The sequence below is a fragment of the Callorhinchus milii genome, unplaced genomic scaffold (assembly GCF_018977255.1).
Source record: "Callorhinchus milii isolate IMCB2004 unplaced genomic scaffold, IMCB_Cmil_1.0 Scaffold27, whole genome shotgun sequence".
Taxonomy (NCBI): Eukaryota; Metazoa; Chordata; class Chondrichthyes; order Chimaeriformes; family Callorhinchidae; genus Callorhinchus; species Callorhinchus milii.
Window position 1 is genome coordinate 4,451,690 of NW_024704768.1, and position 14,268 is coordinate 4,465,957.

The 14,268-nt window shown below is 51.7% G+C and overlaps 1 protein-coding gene across 1 annotated transcript; it reads left to right on the top strand.

Moving 5' to 3' along the window:
• The first annotated feature begins 4,891 nt into the window (after positions 1-4,891).
• LOC103173784 (fidgetin-like protein 2) lies at positions 4,892-7,099 on the top strand. Its single transcript, XM_042344167.1, is given in 6 exon segments — positions 4,892-5,495; positions 5,498-5,817; positions 6,076-6,472; positions 6,475-6,576; positions 6,579-6,824; positions 6,827-7,099. Coding segments are annotated over 6 exon segments (1,911 nt in total). The 5' UTR covers positions 4,892-4,894; the 3' UTR covers positions 7,072-7,099.
• Positions 7,100-14,268: the final 7,169 nt, after the last annotated feature.

Genomic DNA, 14,268 nt, shown 5'->3' on the forward strand with positions numbered 1-14,268 from the left:
ACAACAACACCAACAACAACAACACAACAACAACACAACAACAACAACAACACAACAACAACATCAACACAACAACACAACAACACAACAACAACATCAACACAACAACAACAACACAACAACAACAACACAACAACAACACAACAACAACACAACAACACAACAACACAACAACACAACAACACAACAACAGCACAACAACAACAACACAACAACAACACAACAACACAACAACACAACAATGCAACAACAACATCAACACAACAACACAACAACAGCACAACAACAACACAACAACAACACAACAACACATCAACACAACAACACAACAACACAACAACAACACAACAACAACAACAACACCACCACAACACAACAACATCAACACAACAACACAACAACAACAACAACAACACCACAACAACAACACAACAACACAACACAACAACAACATCAACACAACAACACAACAACAACAGCACAACAACAACACAACAACAACACAACAACACAAACAACAACAATAACACAACAACAACACACACACAACAACACAACAACCAACAACACACAACAACGCAACACGCAACAACAACATCAACACAACAACACAACAACAACAGCACAACAACAACACAACAACAACACAACAACACAACAACAACACAACAACACAACAATAACACAACACAACACAACAACAACAACACAACAACAACAACCATTTGCATTCATTGATACTATTATTATTAATATCATTAATATTATTGTTAATATAATATTATATAATAATCGTCACTAGTGTTGATTCGACTATTATTATCATTATATTATTTTATTATTCTTATTATTGAATTATTATCATTATTAATATAATTCATTTTATTACAATTATTATTAATATTAGTGTTATTGTTATTATTATTGATATTTTCATTAATATTATTATTTGTATTATCATCATGATTATTAAATTATCATTATATTATTATCAATATTATTATTATTATTATCATTATTAATATTTTTATTATTAATAATATTATTATCATTAATATTTATATCATTATCAATACTATTATTATCATTATTATTGTCATTATTAATATTGTTGTTATTAATATTATTATCATTATTAATATTAATATTATTATAATCATTAATACCGTCATTATTATTATTGGTATTATTATTATTAATATTATTATTATCATTATTAATATCTATATCATCGTCATTATTAATATAATTGTAATTATTATTAATTATCATTATTAATAATACGATAATAATATTATTAATATTACAATAATATTAACAATATTAATAAGTATATAATAATATTATTAATATTATTGTCATTAATATTCTCATTATTAATATTATTATTTTCAAGATTATTATTGTCACCATTATTAATATTATCATTATTATTGATATTATTAATATTATTATCAGTATTTATATCATTATTAATATTATTATTATTAACATTAATATTATTAATATTATTATCATTAATATCGTCATTATTAGCACTATTATTCTCAATATTATTATGGTCGGTATTATTACTATTACTATTATTATTATTAATGTTAATATTATAATTATTATTATTATTATTATTAATATTTGTAGCCAAAACCCACTCGGGGGCGAATGCGTATCCACTCTCTGGAGAACGTGGACAAAGCCCTACAATTCCTGAAGGAGCAGAAGGTCCATTTGGAGAACGTGGGATCCCACGACATTGTGGACGGGAATCACAGACTGACCCTCGGCCTCATATGGACCATCATCCTCCGGTTTCAGGTCAGTGCCGCCCGGAAGCACAGGGACAGGAGGAGGCCCTTCAGCCCCTCCAGCCGGTTCCGCCAATCTATTAGATCAGGGCTGATCTGTACCTCAGGTCCAGTTGCCCCCCCACCCCCTCCCCACACCCCCCCCCCCGTACCCCTTAATAATAATAATAATAATAATAATAATAATAATAATAATAATAATAATAATAATAATAATAATCATAATCATAATCATAATAATAATAATCCAGCGCCGAGACGTCTCAAAACGCTTTGCGGGACACACTGTAAAGTGTAGTGACTGTGTGTTTTGTGGGCGATCGCGGGGTTAGACCCCTCGCCTTCACCCCACAGCCCCTGTAGCTCAGGGGTCAGACCCTCCCCTCGCGCCCCACAGCCCCTGTAGCTCAGGGGTTAGACCCCTCGCCTCGCAAGCCAGAGGACCCGGGTTCGATTCCCGGGCGGGTCAGGTCGGGGCGAAACCTTAGGCAAGTTTCCTTCTGACACACAGACAGACACACGCACACGCGGCTCTGTTTACTGAGCAGTAAGTAGGAACCCGGTTGTTAGTTGATTTGGGGACCGCCTTCGGGGGTTAATAATCGCGTCCTCGAAATGTCTGAAAAGTTGCCTCACAGAATTTACTGCGGAGCGAATCGACTGTGTGTATTTGTGGGCGAAACGCGGCAGCCAATTGCGCACAGCAGCGTCCCCACAAACACTCGTGGGCTGAGTGACCAGACCAGTAGGTTTCTTTTTTAAAAGGGATTATTAACCCCCGGAAAGAGATCCACCCAATCTTACAGTTTAGACCGATCCCATGTTTAGTGGAGCCGGTGCATAAGTGCCAGGACATTTGGTGTGGCCCCACAGTCACTACGCTTCACAGTGTATCCTGTGAAGCACTTGTAGTCTTCTCGACCACGTGTTAAGTCTCTGTATTAAATGCAGGATTATTATTGTTGTTGTTGTTATGATAAGAGGCTTTCTGGCTTTTGGAAGAGAATTTATTCCACGTTGAGCTGAAAAGTGACATGTCTTGGATCCATCATAAACGGGGATGAATTGCTCGGGCTAAATTGGTGCGTGGAGACATCAACCTTTCCCCCCACCTCCCCTCAACCCCACCAACCCTCCCCCCACCCCCCTCCCCCTCTCACCCCCAGGGAGAAAAACCTCCTGGAAGAACCTCAATAAATAGCATTTTATCACAACTTTCTCATCAGCGCTGACTGAAGCCATCTGCTCTCTCAGCCCATTCACTGACCCCAACCCCCAACCAACCAACCAAGCCTCCCCCCCTCCCCTCCCCTCCTCCCCTCGTAATACCAGCAGGTCTCTCCGCCTGCTGTGTAGCCACTGGCTCTTATCTTGATCTAACCCTTACCCTAACCCTCTCGGTCCTAAAAATCCTCTCCTCTAAAGGTCTGAAAGTGTTTTGCCTGCGGTGAGGGATTTACTGTAAATCCGTGCATGGATACGGTGCCTTATCACGTCAGTTGAGACGTCTCAAAGCGCGTCACAGGGGCAATAATAATCCCATCCTCTTCCGCCCCCCACCCCCCCCCAAAAACATAATAATAATAATAATTTGGTCACTCAATCCACAACTGTTTGTGTGGGACACTGCTGTGCGGCAATTGGCTGTCGGGTTTCACCTGCCAGGAGGGAGACGGAGAGTGTGGTGGGGGGATTGAGAATAAAACCACTTGCCCGTACTTCATCGTCCTGGGAGTGGGTTTTGTGGGGGGAGGGCGAGGCGAGGAGAGGGTGTGGGGGGGGGGTCTGAAGAGCGAGCCTCAGCAGATGCACAGATCAACGCCTATGCACTTGTCAGGGATCTGCCACGGGCCACATGGCTGTTTGTGGATAGCTGCGACTCGTGATATTATCAGCTCTCCGAGGACCTGCACAGCTGCAGAGATACAGTGGAATGCATTCTGCCTCCACCCGCCCTCCCCACCCTCCCACTCGCCCCCCCCCCGTCCCCGTCCCCCCACTGCCCCCTCCTGCCGTGTTGCTGGGTCGACCGTCTCCGTATCCGCTATCGCTTTCAGTCCTGACGTAAGTGTCGATAATAATTAATAATAATAATAATCCTGGCATTTGACCCGGCGCCTTATCACGTCATCGAGACGTCTCAAAGCGCTTCACGGGATAGGCTGTAAAGTGTAGTGACTGTGGGTTTCGTGGCGCCCACTCTCACACTCTGGCCAACCTGCACCTAATACTCTCCAGAATTAGGTAATCGGGGGCGGGGCGGGGGGGGGGGGGGGGGGGGTCCCTCCAGGGAGAGAGGGAGGGAGAGGGAGAGAGAGAGAGAGAGAGAGAGTGCATTCCATCCCGACAATCTCTCTCTGGGATTCCCAGGTGTAAGTGGGAGGCCTGGAATTCTCAGTTGGGTTTGGACCAAAGGCGACAGGTTTCCGCGCGTGTCAGACACCCCGATGACCCGTGTGTCTGTGTGTGTGTGTGTGTGTGCGTGTGTCTGTGTGTGTGTGTGTGTGTGCGCGCGCGTGTGTGTGCGTGTGCGCGTGAGAAAAATAAAACAGTCGTTAGATGAACGACTGACTTGAGGATTTCGAGCGAAAGCCGCGACATTTATTGGGATGCGAATGGTGATCGGGACAATCAGAACAATCCTCGCACGTAAACGCGGTACCTTTCCGTGTCGCCGTCGAGAGAGACAGAGAGAGAGAGTCGTCTCAGAGCGCGTCACGGAACGCGGCATCGGGCGAATCGACCACGTGGGTTTTGGTCGGCTGCCGCCTTTTCGCCCGCGCAACACGTGGGGTCGGGCGCTGTGTCGAATGCGACGGTTGTTGGGGCTGTCGTCGTCATCGTCACCTCCTCCTCCTCCTCGCGTCGGTCGGTCTTTCGAGACGGAGTCGGGAGGAAGAGGAGGAGGAGGAGGAGGAGGAAGAGGAGGAGGAGGCAGGGCGGGTGGGGGTGGGTGGGGAGGGGGGGGGTTGGGGGAGAGAGAAGTGGGATTATTGTGATGATTGTTAGTATTATCTCCTCGTGTTGGTCTTCCCCCTTCCCCCCCCCACCCCCTCCCCGCCCCCCCTCCCCCCACAGGCCTGTTGAAGATGCAGTGGACACAGGAGCATGCTCAGTGGCCCGAGCAGTACCTTGACGTCTCGTCCACGACCCCCTCCCCCGCTCACAAGACGGACGCCAACCGCCTCGCCCGGCAACGGCACCAATACCCTTGGGCCCACGATGACATCTCGGCCCTCACCGCCTCCAACCTCCTCAAGAAGTACGCGGAGAAGTACTCAGGGCTGGCTAACCCCGCCGCCTACGAGAGGTCCGACCTGAACCCCTACCCCCCGGAGGGGCTGTTCGGGCCCCCCCCCAACGGGCAGAAGATTGACGGAGACGGCTGGCAGATGTCCCTGAGTGCCGAAGGGACCTACTCGGTCAACGCCCTCCACGAGGACCTCAAGCCGGGCCCCGGCTCCTCCTCCGGCGGCGAGGGGGGGCTCGGGGGGGCTTCTTCCTCCTCTGTCACGGACCCCCGTTACCCCCCCAACCCCAACCCGTGCGGCCCCCCGCCCCCCTCCGCGGTCCCAGCGGAGTATTCCTCAGGTTACAACGGCAGTTACATGTCCCCCGGTTACTGTGGGCAGCCGGGACCCCCTCACCCACCCCCACTGCATACCCCGGGCCTCTTGCAGCCCGTCCACCCACCCCGACCCTCGCCCCGGGCTTCAACCCAGGTCCGATGTATACCTACCCGGCCAACAGCTACCCGACGCAACCCAACCTGGCTCCTGGCTACGTGGGCACTCACCCCACGGCCTCCTACTTGCCCTCGGGGATCGCGGCCCCCACCCCTCTGGCCCCTGCGTCTGCCAGGCCGCCCGTCCTGCCCGGCTACCCGTACCAAAGCCACCCCCTCCTGCCCGCCTCGCCCTCGACCTCCCCCTCGCCTGTCAGCAACGGGTCGGGCTCCCTGCTGAAGAGGAAGGCGTTTGAGATGAGTTCGGAGTTGGAGGAGGAGGAGGAGGTGGGGGGGGTTGTGGTGGTGGTGGGGGCGGGGGAGGGGGAGCGGCGGCGGGGAGGTGGGGGGAGGTACAAGCGGTACAGTTACGCACAGCCCCGTGTGCCCTCGGTCAACGCTTACCAGATGCCGGACGGTGGCGTGCCAGACGAGTTTGTACCGGGGGCCGGAGGCGGGGGGGCTGTGGGGAGGGTGGTGGTGGGGGGGGAGGAGGCGTTGATGAATGGGGAGAGAGCGGCGAGCGAGCACTTGCTCGGGCACCAGCTGCGACTGGCCAACGTGGAGACACTTGGAGAGCGTCCCACGCTGGAGGAGCAGCTGAAGGGCTTGGACCCGCGGCTCCTGGAGCTGGTGTCCAGCGAGATCGTGGACCGCGGGCCTCCCGTGCAGTGGGGGGACATCACCGGCCTGGGGGGGGCCAAGGCCGTGATCGAAGAGCAGGTCCTGTGGCCGCTCACCCGGCCGGGGGCGTACAGCGGGGTCAACCGGCCCCCCAAGAGCATCCTCCTGTTCGGCCCGCGAGGCGGGAGCAAGACCACGCTGACCCGATGCGTGGCCACCCAACTCGGGGCCACCTACCTCAAGATCGACGCCTCGTCCTTGGTGTCCAAGTGGAAGGGAGAAGCCGAGAAGATCCTGCAGGCCACTTTCCTAGTCGCACGTTCCGCCAGCCCTCCATCATCTTCGTCAATGAGCTGGAGGCCATCCTCTCGGCCGCCCCGGCCGGTCGGGACGAAGCCACGGCTGGTCAACTCCGGTCCTTACGGCCAAGTTCCTCGCCCAGCTGGAGGGGCTGGCCAACTCGAGCGGTGACCGGGTGCTGGTCATCGGGGGGACCCGGAGGCCGGACGACATGGAGGAGAGCGCCCGTCGGTACTTCCCCAAGCGCCTCTACATCTCCCCGCCCGACGGGCTGGCCAGGCGCCAAGTCCTGGGCTACAGTCTGGCCCAAGAGGACCACCGCCTGAGCGAGGCCGAGATCGACTCCATCGTCCAGCACACGGACGGCTACTCAGGAACGATCTGGTCCAGCTGTGCCACCAGGCCTCTTCCTCGGCCTCTTCCTCCTCCTCGTCCTCCTCCTCTTCCTCCTCAGCCTCCTCCTCGGCTCAGGCCCCCAGTCTGACCGGTCAGCTCCGGCCGCTCAGCTACAAAGACTTCGAGGTGGCCTTCCGCAAGGTGCGCCCCAGCGTCTCGCCCAAGGAATTGGAGCTCTACCTGCAGTGGAGCAAGTTGTTCGGGTCTTCTCCCCGGGAATAGAGAGGGGTGGGTGGGGTTGAGTGGGGTTCTGTGGGGTTGGGGGGGTGTTGGTGTGGAGAAGGGGGAGGGCAGGAGAGGAGAGAGGGAAAGAGGGATGATGGTGGAAGGAGAGGTTGGGGAGAATGGTGAGCCTGTGTGCGTATTTGTGTGTGTGTATTTGTGTGCGCGCGTGTGTGTGTGGGTCCGTGTGTGGGTGGGTGGGTGGGTGGGGGTGTGTGTATGGGTGGGGGTGGCAGGGAGTGGAGAGGGGTGAAGGTGGGGGAATATCCCAGGGAGAGAGAGAGAGAGGAGAGAGGGAGGGAGGGAGACAAAGAAGACTGGTACACACAAGCAACAGGAAAAAGTATTTGGGGGTGCGATCAGTTTAAGGAGCCCCCTCGCACCCAACCCCCTCCCCCACCCCACCCTCAACCACCACCCCCACCCCCCCACCCCCCAAGTCTTGATGCGTAATGCGAGTCAAACGGGGACCATCTGGAAAATCCACCGATATTTCCCCTCCGAGGTGTCAGTTTCAAAGGGGTTTGACCTGACTCGGGCTCTGGTGATGGTTCTGGTTATGAACCCCCTTCGGATTAACGAAATTGCCCATTTTTTGGGGGGGGCAGAAAGAGAGAGAGAGAGAGAGAGAGAGGAAACCGGTGATAAAAAGAGAATATTAAAATATTCCCCCCACGCCCCGGATCAGTCAAACCCCAGGTTCGCTCCCGACCGAGTTTAAGGTTAAATTAACGCTCAGAATTATTCGACTATTTATTTTGCTCCCGTCGAGTGTTTTTTTTTCTTTCTTTCTGTGTGTGTGCGTGTGCGTGTGCGCGTGCGTGTTTTTTTGTGTTTTTCCCTTTCCCCCCCCCCCCACCAAAAAAAAGAGGGACACGGGGGAACGGTTTTAAATACCTCTTTAAATGTCGTGCGCGTGTTTTTGTTCGGGTTCCGGACGGATGGATGAGTTTCACGACCTCGCTTCCAAGAACTCAGGAAAAAAAAAGGAAGGAAGGAAGGAAGGAAGAAACCGTATTAATTATTTACCTCAAAAAGAATGTGTGACGGATGCTTTTTTGGAAACGGGTCGTTCATATGATACAAATCGGGTTGTTTTTTTTTTTAACGAGAAGGTAAAATAAAACAGTCGGAACGTCGAAACATTGGGGAGTTCGAAGGGCGATCGGTACCTCGAAACCGCTCGATCGCAAATCCGATGCCTTTTGGGGAATGTTTTATCACCTCCGTGTGGTATAAATCTCTTTACATTTCCATTAACGCCCCCCACCCCCACCCCCCCCAAAAAAAAACAACCAAACCCCCCCCACCCCACCCCACCCCCCTCCCCTGTAGCTGGAGAGTCATTACTGTGTGTTTTACCTCAAACAACCTCACAGGTGTCTCGGAGATTGACTGTGAATGTATTTCCAGTTCCCCAGAAAACATTGTGGGGTTCTTTTTTTTAGGTGGTGGCGTGAGATTATTCCCTTCTCCTTCATTCAGCCCCCAACCCCCCCAACCCCACTCCCGCCCCCCCCCCCCCCAATCTCCCTTTCCCCCTCTCATCTTCCTCCCCACACACCCACCCGCCCCACTTTTCAGAACATGTTACTCTCAGGAAGTGCTACTCTTTCGATCATCTCGGAGATTGGACTCGTCAGGTTTTGGAGTCCTCTCTTCTGGAGTCCCGTTTCCCCCCCCCCACCCACCCCCACTCCACTCCCCCACTATAGCTCAGGGGTTAGACCCCCCCCCCTCGCCTGGCAAGCCAGAGGGACAGGACAGGGCGAAACCTTAGGCAAGTTTCCTTACTCCACACACGCACACACGCCCCCTTCCTCCCCGCCTCCGTCACTCCCCCCCCCCCCCCCCCCGCCCCACACCCGCCCCCCAAAAGAAATCTGAATTTGATTGAACTGTTATCTGTAAAATTTGGTTTTATCTCTTAAGGCTTCACCCCCGAATACGGCCAATGGCCTCGCGATGACCCTTCGCAAATGTTGTCCAATTGATGATGTGTGATTTAGTGTCCGTTAGAAGCACTTATTGATGATCCCCTCCCCTCATTGTAAGAGCACTTTCCTCTTCAAGTCCCACCTGCATCGAGTCCCAGGAGCTCAGGGGTTAGAGCCCTCGCCTCGCAAGCCAGAGGCCCGGGTTCGATTCCCGGGCGGGTCAAGTCAGGGCGAAACCTTAGGCAAGTTTCCTTACTCTCCCCCACCCCCCCCCCCCACCCCACCAACCACACACACACACCCCCCCCACACACACACACCTCTATTTACCAGCAGTAAGTAAGAACCCGGTTGTTAAGTCGATTGGCTGCCGCGTTTGGCCCTCAGTCACTACACTTGGCAGTGCATCCTGTGAAGCGATTTGAGACGTCTCGAAGACGTGATGAGGCGCTGTATCAAATGCAAAGATTATTATTATTATTATGATGATTAATTTCACCCCAGGACTGCTAAATAGAATGTTTTGTGAGATTTTGGGGGAGTTCTACCTACATTGGAGACTCATGTCTTTTGGAAGGGAATCCACCCATTCCCTCTCCCTCGTGAGTAAGGTCCTTCTCCTTCTCCTTCTCCTACCTACCTCACCCCCAACCCCTTTCCTCAACACCCCTCCCTCCTATATTGTCGCTCTTATGTTGTACATCTCAACACCTGGTTATATCTGAAGTCTTTGTGACAATCTAGGGTGGGGGGTGGGGGGGGGGGGGGCGGTGAGATAGGTTCAGAGCACACAAGTCACTCTACTTTAGATTAAAAAATAATCCTGTGAAGTGCTTTGTCAAATCAAACGCAACGTTCACACAATCACAATATTGGGGTTTGGATGAACAAGACCCTTCGGCCCATCTGATCTCATCACCTCCACAAGCCCCCTACCCCACCTGGCCCTACCCTACCCCACCTGGCCCTACCCTACCCCACCTGGCCCTACCCTACCCCACCTGGCCCTACCCTACCCTACCTGGCCCTACCCTACCCCATCTGGCCCTACCCTACCCCACCTTGCCCTACCCTACCCCACCTGGGCCTACCCTACCCCACCTGGCCCTACCCTACCCCACCTGGCCCTACCCTACCCCACCTGGCCCTACCCTACCCCACCTGGCCCTACCCTACCCCACCTTGCCCTACCCTACCCCACCTTGCCCTACCCTACCCCATCTGGCCCTACCCTACCCCACCTTGCCCTACCCTACCCCACCTTGCCCTACCCTACCCCATCTGGCCCTACCCTACCCCACCTGGCCCTACCCTACCCCACCTTGCCCTACCCTACCGTCCCCGTCCCACCCCCTCCACCCATCACAGCATCAAACTGCTTTCTGAACAAATAACTAACTTGACTTGAGGACACAATCCAAGTCTCTCACTTACTTGAAACCTTAGGCAAGTTCCCTGATTACACACACACACACACACACACACAGACACACACACACACACACAGACACACTCACACACCCACACACAGACAGACAAACACACAGACAGACACCCACACCCCCACACACACAGACAGACACCCACACCCCCACACACAGACAGACACACGCGCGCACACACACACACGCCTCTGTTTACCAGCAGTAAGTCGGAACCCGGATGTTAGTCGATTGGTGGATCGCTTTTCCAGGGGGTAATAAATAACCCCTTCCTAAGTAAATAAATAAATGAAAAACGTATTAATTTGGTTACTCGATCCACAGCTGTTTGACGGGTGAATGCTGTGTGCAAATCGGCTGCCCACAAAATGCACAGTCGATCCACTTTACAGTACATTCTGCGAAGGGCTTTGAGACGTCTCGAAAAGACATGATAAGGCGCTGTATCAAATTATGATTATTATTATTATTATTATTATTTTTACTCCACAATTTGTCCACCAAGTTTTTTCTATTGATCCAAAAAGTGGTGCTTCCCTTTGTGAAAGCTTTATTCTTGCTATTTCTGATTTTACACGATAACCATTTCTACCTCAGCAGTTTGTGTATGTATTTCACATGAAGTATTTATTTCATGTCTTTTTAAATAAATGTCATGTTTTAAAAGAAGTTTTAAGAATCGGAGAGAGAGAGAGATTAAAAAAATAAAGAAAGTTCTTGATCTGCAAAGTGGTCTACCTCAAAGCTAAGTGACTGTATTTCGAAGCAGTGGAAACAGTATTAAAGAGATTACATGAATTGACGTGTGCTTTTCTGTGTCTTTATCTGTCTGAGCTCCTCTCTTCTCCTTTCCTCCACACCCTCTATTTCCGTTGCCGTTCCACCGTCAATCACCAAAATCCTCAGCCAAGACTCCCCTAAAACCTCTGGTGGTGTAAATTCCCAGTGAGATTTTTTGGGGGAGGGAGTGGGGGTATGGGGGGGGGGGGGACGATGGGGAAGCAGATCCGATGGTAGCTTTCAAAAGCGAGTTGGATAGGGACTTGGAAAGGAAAGGAAAATTGTGCAGGGCTTTGGGGGTAAGAGCAGGGTGAGTGAGTGGGATTAGTTGGGGTAAGAGCGGGGGAGCGGGTGGGACTAGTTGGGGTAAAGCGGGGGAGCGGGTGGGACTAGTTGGGGTAAGAGCGGGGGAGTGAGTGGGACTAGTTGGGGTAAGAGCGGGGGAGCGGGTGGGACTAGTTGGGGTAAGAGCGGGGGAGTGAGTGGGACTAGTTGGGGTAAGAGCGGGGGAGCGGGTGGGACTAGTTGGTGGCTCTTCCAAAGAACTGGCACAGGCCCAATGGGCCGAATGGCCTCCTTCTGCTGTAAGATTCTATGAATTGGGACAATTGGTGGCTTTAAAGAGCGATAGGAAACCTTTACACATCAGGAACTCATTTGTGTTCAAAGCCTCCAGGCGGAGAGTGGGGGAGGGAGGGGGGGGGGGAAAGAGAGAGGTAGAGATGGGTGGTGGAGGGGGTGGGGGTGGGGGGGTTGGGCAGGTCCTCGCTTGCATTTTTAAACCTCCAAACAATCCATTGACTTCCCCTTTAAGACTGTCAGGTATCCTGACCGAACACAGACAAAAGCCTGAAGAACTTTACGAGAATCCCGAGGTATGAATTTTCCGAATAGTTGCAATAGTTTTTGCCGGGGAATGGGATGACTGTTTCCTTGTGACTGGCAGCAGTGAGTCACGGAGTGGGTGGGTTGGGGAGTGGGGGGGGAAATGTTAGAGGGAAGTGTAGAGGGTAGGGAGCGGGGGGTGGGGGGAGGTGACTGTAGTCATTGGTCAAAGAGGATGGTCTAAAAATATATATATATAATTATTGTGTACAGTGGAAGCTGTTTAAGATGAACACGTCATGACCAAACACACGTATAATTATCTACATTAATAATAATTATTATTACTATGTTTTTATTTGTATTATTAGAGTAGGAGTCCAGCAAATGGCCAGAGCTGGAGTTGGGGCAATCAGAAAGGCTTTACGAGCTGGAGCCAGGGTTGATATGAGGCCCGCTGTGTAACAGCTCGGAGGATTAAAGCCAGATGCCCAGGCCTGTTTTTCCACCATTAATGAAGTTCTTCTTTCTCTCTCCCTCTCTTTCTTTCTCTCTCTCTCTCTCTCTCTCTCTCCATCTCTCTCTTTCTCCCCCTCCTAATTCCTTCGAAATAAATGCAAATAACTACTGTTTGCGGGACGCTGCTGTGCGCAATTGGATGCCTGTCGGGACGTCAAGTCCTGGATGCTCTCAGCATCTCCCGGAGACAATAATGGAACCTCAGCGTCCTGTTCGACCCTCAACTGTCCTTCATCCCCCACATCCATGACCCGCTCCGCCTTCCCCCAACCTCCACAACATCGCCCGGCACCTCCACTGTCTCACCCCGCAGGTCACCCAGGCCCTCACACACGCCTTCATTACTACGCAAACTCCCTCCTCCCTCCACAGGCTGCAGATCATCCAGAACTCTGCAGCCCGTGTCCTCTCCCGGCACCGGGCTCAGCGACCCCATCACCCCCATCCTCGCCCGACTGCACTGGTTTCCCATCACACAGAGGAGACAGTTCACGATCCTGGTCCTCACCTTCAAAGCCCCGGCAGCAGTGAGTCGCGGAGAGGGTGGGAGGGTTTGGGAAGGAGGTGGAGGGAATGTATTTTTATTATAATCTTTTATCTATAAATGGGCGAAACGCGGCAGCCAATTGCACACAGTGTCCCACAGACCCTCGTGGAATGAGTGACCGAGTAAGTTTTTTATTATGAAGTCCCTCATCAAGTGATTGAGATCTTGAAACGTTGTGAGATGATGATAACAGCAGCAACTCACACTCTGAATAATTGGTAAGTGGGGCACAGGTTAGCGCAATGCTTTGTCTACAAATCGATGTTGATTTGAATCAATCCTCACCTTTGGCTGGGATATTGATCAACGATTTATACACTAAATGCTTTTTGTATTCGGTTTATGGGGTCAATGAAGCACACTGCAACATTTATGTGGAGTTCCCTGTGGCTCAGGGGTTAGAGCCCCCTCGCCTCGCGAGCCAGAGGACCCGGGTTCGATCCCCGGGCGGGACAGGACAGGGCGAAACCTCAGGCAAGTCTCCTTACTCCACACACACACACCTCTGTTTACCAGCAGTAAGTAGGAACCCAGTTGTGTTAGTCGATTGCTCTCGACTCTAACCTGCCCTCCCCCCCCCCCCCTCCCCACTCAGCGAGAGAGCGAGAGAGCGAGCCAGGACATTGCTGGAGTCTGAAAGCAGCTATTGTTCCTCTGGCAGCTGCTCAATGGTGCAGTTGGTCGGAGGAATTCAAAGGGGCCGAGCGATGGGGCGAGGCTGGGCTCTGGGTTTAACAACATCAGCAACTGAATCAACAGCTCATGGGAGAGAGGGGTACCTGGTGGTTAAACTCTCCTCTCCCCGCGCTCAGTCCCTGCGAGAGAAACCCGCTTCTCTGCGCTCTCTCTCTCTCTCTCTCTGCCGCTCTCCCACACAAACAACTCCACTCACGCACTATCGTGGCGATCCTCATTTGCGCTATTCCGTAACCAGTTTCCCAACGATTGCACGCGGCAATGTGCAGCCCCTGCGGCTGAGTGCGAACAGCCCTCGCCTCGCAAGCTGGTTCGATTCCCAGGCGGCACAGGTCGGGACGTTAAACCTTGGGCAAGTTTCCTTACTCCACACACATACACACACACACACACACACACACCCAGGCAGTCAACAGTCGACAGGAACGCGCTTGTTAGTCGATTGGGCAGT